This window comes from Caretta caretta, chromosome 4 (genome assembly GCF_965140235.1).
Source record: "Caretta caretta isolate rCarCar2 chromosome 4, rCarCar1.hap1, whole genome shotgun sequence".
In the NCBI taxonomy this organism is placed as follows: Eukaryota; Metazoa; Chordata; order Testudines; family Cheloniidae; genus Caretta; species Caretta caretta.
Window position 1 is genome coordinate 148,892,559 of NC_134209.1, and position 5,684 is coordinate 148,898,242.

The following is a 5,684-nucleotide window of genomic DNA, read 5'->3' on the forward strand; positions in this document are numbered from 1 at the left end:
GGTAGGGTAGCACTATTATTCCCATTGTACGGGTGGGAAACTGAGTCACAGAGGAACGAAAGCTAACCTGTTCAAGTGACTGGTGATTTGGGGGACCCAATTTGAGACACTTTGAAGGGGCTTGATTTTCAGAGGGCAGGTGCTTGATGCTTAGTGTGTAAAGGCAGTAGAATCAACCCCATGTATTTTAAACATTTTTCACTACATGCCCTTTAAAATCAAATAATAAAAATATCACCATTTAATACAGTACTAAACCCCCTAGCTCTTCTAGTGGAGGGCATTAACCTGTCATGTGGCTACACACCACATTTATCTTACTTTCAGCCCTGCTTCTGAAAACACTCAGTGGGGAAACTGTGCTTACTCCCACGCATAAGGCACCTGGAAGCTAGGACTACTCCCAGCTGTTTGTGCACGAGCGGGGTCCTACCCTGCAGCCCTTGCCCGTTTTAAAGGGCAATGTGCATTTGCCAAGCGATGTAATAAGACACAATATTATCTCTTCTCTTTCAGCATTAACAAAAATTCCTTGTGGAATAACGAACACAGAGGTAGCAGCGCTGTTTGCTTTTTATCTTTCTTAGTGTGCTCGAGTGGGAGTCAGGATGCCTGGGTTCTATTCCCAGCCACTGCCATTGCCCTGTGTGTGACCGTGGGCAAGTCCCGTTGCCTCTCTGCTCCCCTTTGTCTGGACTACTGTAAACTCCCTCATTCCCTGGACAGGTTTCAGAGGAACAGCCGTGTTAGTCTGTATTCGCAAAAAGAAAAGGAGTACTTGTGGCACCTTAGAGACTAACCAATTTATTTGAGCATGAGCTTTTGTGAGCCACAGCTCACTTCATCAGATGTGTACCGTGGAAACTGCAGCAGACTTTATGTATATAAAGTCTGCTGCAGTTTCCACGGTACACATCTGATGAAGTGAGCTGTGGCTCACGAAAGCTCATGCTCAAATAAATTGGTTAGTCTCTAAGGTGCCACAAGTACTCCTTTTCATTCCCTGGACAGGCTCTCATTTGGCTGGATAGCCTCGGCACTCACATATCCTGAGACCAACATGGCTACAACACTGGAAACAAAGAGAGGTTAGAACAAACCAAGGCCAGGTCTACATTGTAAACTTACACTAGTGAACTGTGTCACTCAGGGGTGTGAAAAATCCACACCTCTGAACGCTACCAGTCTAACCCCAGGGTAGACATAGCTACCGCCTCTCGCGGAGATGGATTAGCTACGCCAACGGGAGAAACTCTCCCGCTGACATGGTAGCATCTTCCCTGAAGCAGTACAGTGGCGCAGCTGGACTAGTGCAGTGTAAATCTCTCAGACCCACCAGTTTTGATTCTTATCCTCTGATTTAGAGGGTGTGTGAAAGGAGCGAACCCAACATCTCCATATTTGTCCATTATCTTATTCTTTTGCCAGAATGAAGCTGTTATTCCTACTATGCCCCGCTCATCGAGAATCCATTCTGTTTGGGGGTGGGGGGAAGTGCCTTTATTTTATCTCCCCGCTTCACCAAAAAGTTTTGTTGTTTATACAAAGAGCAGCTAGGCAACGAGAAGTCATGCCAGTAAGACGAAAAAAAATCCTGCAAGTGCGTTACCATGAACAAAGAGAGGCAGCGTTCCAGGCTAAATCAGAGATTTATTATGAAGGGGGTGGGGGAGGAGGGGTTGTTAAATAAATAAGAAGGGGGTGATGACTTTGGGATACATTTTTATCCTGACACCGATTCAGAGAAGCCTACTGAGTGCTACTGTTTTACATTACAGAGCCAATGACTACATAATTCACATGTAGGTGCCCAGAGCCCAGTGACAGGCCTGGTGTAAGAACCTGAGCTGGCTAGAGTGGCAGAGTAATTGTGTTTTATTTTTTAAACAATTGCATAAATTAATCTATTTTTGCACTGCAAAAAATAATCCCTACACTGTATATATTATATATGCACATTGCCAGCTATAATACAGTATGTACAGGGGTGAGGACCCGAAGCACAGAACAGGAGAGTCTGTCCAGAGAGATGTGCAGTAGATTACTCCAAGTGAGGGGAGGACAAACCTTCCTGATCATTGGTAGATTCCTTGGTAAAGTCCCTGTCCCCTTCCTCTCTCTGGTAGGTCTGCGAATCCTGGCTCCTTTGGGGAGTGGCCAGACCCATCTTCACCAGTTTGGCTTGTTGCTGTTCCAGGCTCTGCTTCCTCCACTTAATCCGTCTGTTCTGGAACCACACTTTTACCTTTGGAACAGAAAACGCTTCACTTTTAAAACCCAGACTCTACCAGGGACCTTCGCTAAGCAGATCTAGGATACATCTACACTGCCGCGGCTGCGCCATGATGTGGGCAGTGTAGACATACTTTATTGCCAGGGTGATAACCCCTCCCCCCCCCCCGAATGAGGGGTGGTCGCTTTATTATTTATTTATTATTTATAAAGCGCTGTCTACACTGGCCCTTCTCAGCACTAAAACTTGTCACTCGGGGGTGTTTTTTCACAACCCTGAACGACTCAAGTTTTAGCGCTGAAAGGGGCAGTGTAGACACAGCCCTAGTAACGTTGGAAGGGCTCAGATGCTGTGGTGACGGACACCCGTGCAAAACCTGAGGTAGATGGAGCTTCAGAGATGCCTCCCTGGTTGAAAAGTTTGTGTGGAGGTGTGGGAGATGACAGCCAGCCCCCTCTGCCTCTCCTCATGGATCCCTGTCTAACAGGCCCATCCGAGGGCCCCATCCTGTGCCGATTAGCTGTCAAACTCCCATTGGTTTTGGTCAGATCAGGATCAGTCGAAATACACATTTGACTAGTTGCTGGAGAGAGCCAGTTATCCCTGAATGGGGGTAAAGGGGTGTTGACTGACTCAGGAGAGCTGGGTTTGATTCCTCCTTCCTGTGAGATGCTGAGAACCTAGGCCCAGATCCTCAGAGTTCTTTAGGTGTCTAATTCCAATTGAGTTCAATGGGCATTAGGTACCTAAATACCTTTCAGGATCTGGGCCCTAGCCATCAGCTGGATCTCATCAGGGCAGCTTGCCACGGTAGCAGCATCCAGGGGTGTTGAGTGGGGAATGGTCCAATGGTTAGTCTGGGGTGAATTCCCTGTTCTGCTACAGGCTTGTCTGTTCCTCAGTTCCCCACCTGGAGAAGAAGGGGAATAGTACTTTGTCTTGTCTATTTAGATTGTAAGCTTTTGGGGGAAGATATTGCTTCTGACCAGGGGTCCTATAGCACCTAGGATAATGGGACCCAGTTCCTAAGTGGAGCTGTTGCTGCGATATAAGTAATAATACTGGGCCCTGTTTTGGAAAGCTCAGACTTCAGAGACTTGTTACTATCCCAGACCGCAGCAAGAGAAATAGGTACAAAAAATCCAGCTTTTAAGAGCCTCTGGAACTAGAGTCTTCCCCGCTTACTCCCAGTTAGTAGCACCTTGAGCCACAGCCATTGAGCTACTCAGAGAGCCTGATCCAAAGCCCTGGAGCCAGCAGGAGAAGTCCCATCTACTTCTGTGGGCTCTGGGTCAGGCCCAGAGTAAGGAGGACAGAATCAAGCTCACAGAGGTTTCCACATTGTTCCTAGATGGGAGCTGCTGCTGGAATTCTCCCCTCCACACACACCCCCATTTGTTCTCAAGGACTTTATTCAGTCTGCCTTGGGCTCCAGAAGGTTTCTACTCCCCTTCCCTTGGGAGGTTCTTATGTATACAGTCCCTTCTCCCCCCCGCCCCATAGAAAAGCTAGAGAAAGCCCATGGGAGAGTGCGTCCTGCACTGGGGGGTGGGGGGTGGAGAACTGGGAAATGCTCCATCTTGCAGCCCTTATTTGGAGCATCCTTATTTGGAGGAAAACTTGTATTGAAGTCAACGGGAATGTGTGCCCAACTCCAGGGAGGATGCAGAGAAACCTGTGAAGCCTATGTAGGGCTCAAGCCCTGGGTGGCTTCATCTGACTCTTTCTGTCCCCCTTGGAGCTGGACACACTGGGGATCCAGGCCATGGGGCAGGCCACTTTGCAGATGGAGGAGGCGCTATCTTCCTGGGTTCCCCTGGCACTGCCATCCCTACCATCTAGGTACAGAGCTGGGGGAGAGACAGGCTTGTCTTACCTGCTCCTCGGTGAGGTGGAGAGCGGAGGCCAACAGACACCGCTCGGTGCCCACCATGTACTGCTGCCGGGCGAACTCCTTCTCCAGCCGGGCCAGCTGGTCGCTGCTGAAGATGGTCCTGACCCGCTTGGATTTGCCCGACTTGGCTCTGAAGCCTGGGAAGCAGCATTTGGAGAGCAGATACCCTGTGCGTAAAGACGAAACAGCTCAGAGGAGAGGCGCGGGGTGCGTGGCCACGAGTGGGGGGCCCTGGCCGGGGCGGGGGGAGCGGTGGGGAGAGTCGGGGGACATCAGGCTCTTACCTGGGGCTCTCAGAGGGGCCCGCCAGCCCGGGTAGCAGACGGGATAGAGCGGCCGAGGCTGCAGGAGGGGATGCGCCTGGGCGCACAGCTGGAGCGCACCGCCCGGCCAGGCGCTGTCTGGCCAGACGGGGTCCCAGCGCCCGGGGCCAGGAGGTGGCGGCGGCGGCGGCGGCGAGGGGTCTGCCCGGCCCAGCAGAGCGTTGATGGTGAAGGATTTCCCCGCCGGAGCCTTGGGGGAGTGTCCGGGGAGCTGGGGGCCGGGGTGAGTCAGCAGGGCCGGAGCGGGCAGCCCAAAGGGCAGCAGGGTCGTAGTCAGCATGGCCAGGCTGTGCCAGAGATCGGCGAGGGGGTCCCTGCACCGGGAGGAGGCGGAGGCGGCAGGTGAGGGGCTGAGCGCGCTCCTGGCCTGATCATACAGACAGGCCAGCCCCGCTCCCTCCCTTATATCCGGAGCAGGGACCCTGAAGTGCTAATGGCTCCTGCTGAGCTTTTGTTCGCCCCTAAGTAGCAGATGAAAAAGGTGTCCGGACCAACAAGGGATCCAATTAATGGATGGGCCGGGGAGCTGGAAAGGGGGGTGGGGTGAGATCCACTTGACAGGAGCTTCAGAAATCTCCCAAGATCCCAGGGTCGCTGGTGCGGTGCCCCTTGGGTTTACACACACACAAACCTGCAGAGTCACTTCCATCCCATTGTTTCCAATTTGTCAACTCCGGTGGAGCTGCCAGCCCATGGATATGGCAACAAACGGGAGCTGGGGGGAGAGGTTCTATGTACATAAATCCAGGAGGCAAAGCGCCCCAAGGTCTCCTCTCTCCCAACCCCCTTTTCCTTGCCAATTTCTGCCCTGGTTCCTTGGTTGGAAATATGCCACCCCCAGAGCCAGAGTTAGGGCAGTGGAAGGGGCCCACAGGCCTGAAGAGTAAGGAAGCAAAGCTTGGCTCACATGGGAACACTCTAGCTTCCGGGGACTTCCTCCTGGTTAGGGGAATGCAGGCTGCACGGTTATTGGTGGCACCGATTTATATCTTCATTTGAGGTAGTGATTCCTTTGCTTTTCCTTGTGCCTCACTCCCCTCTCTCGCTTGATGCCCTCTGCATTTGGGGGCTCTTTGTTCTTATGAATTAACCCTTTAGGGTCGGATCCTGTCCCCCCCTTCCCCCACTCATGCCGAGAAGCACCTTGCTTGATTTCAGTGGGACAACTCGCAGAGTGCGGCGATACTCAATGTGCATAGGGGTGGCAGAATCCGGCATTTCATGCGCCCAGACC

At 52.0% G+C, this 5,684-nt stretch overlaps 1 protein-coding gene across 1 annotated transcript; it reads right to left on the bottom strand.

Annotated features, from left to right (window-relative positions):
* Positions 1–1,950: 1,950 nt before the first annotated feature.
* LOC125635837 (homeobox protein Nkx-6.1-like) lies at positions 1,951–4,730 on the bottom strand. Its single transcript, XM_048848087.2, has 3 exons — positions 4,412–4,730; positions 4,110–4,294; positions 1,951–2,245 (listed from the first exon to the last, which is right to left on the bottom strand). Exons 1-3 carry the CDS (start codon positions 4,728–4,730, stop codon positions 2,042–2,044), a joined length of 708 nt encoding a protein of 235 aa, XP_048704044.2. The 3' UTR covers positions 1,951–2,041.
* Between the last annotated feature and the right edge of the window lie 954 nt (positions 4,731–5,684).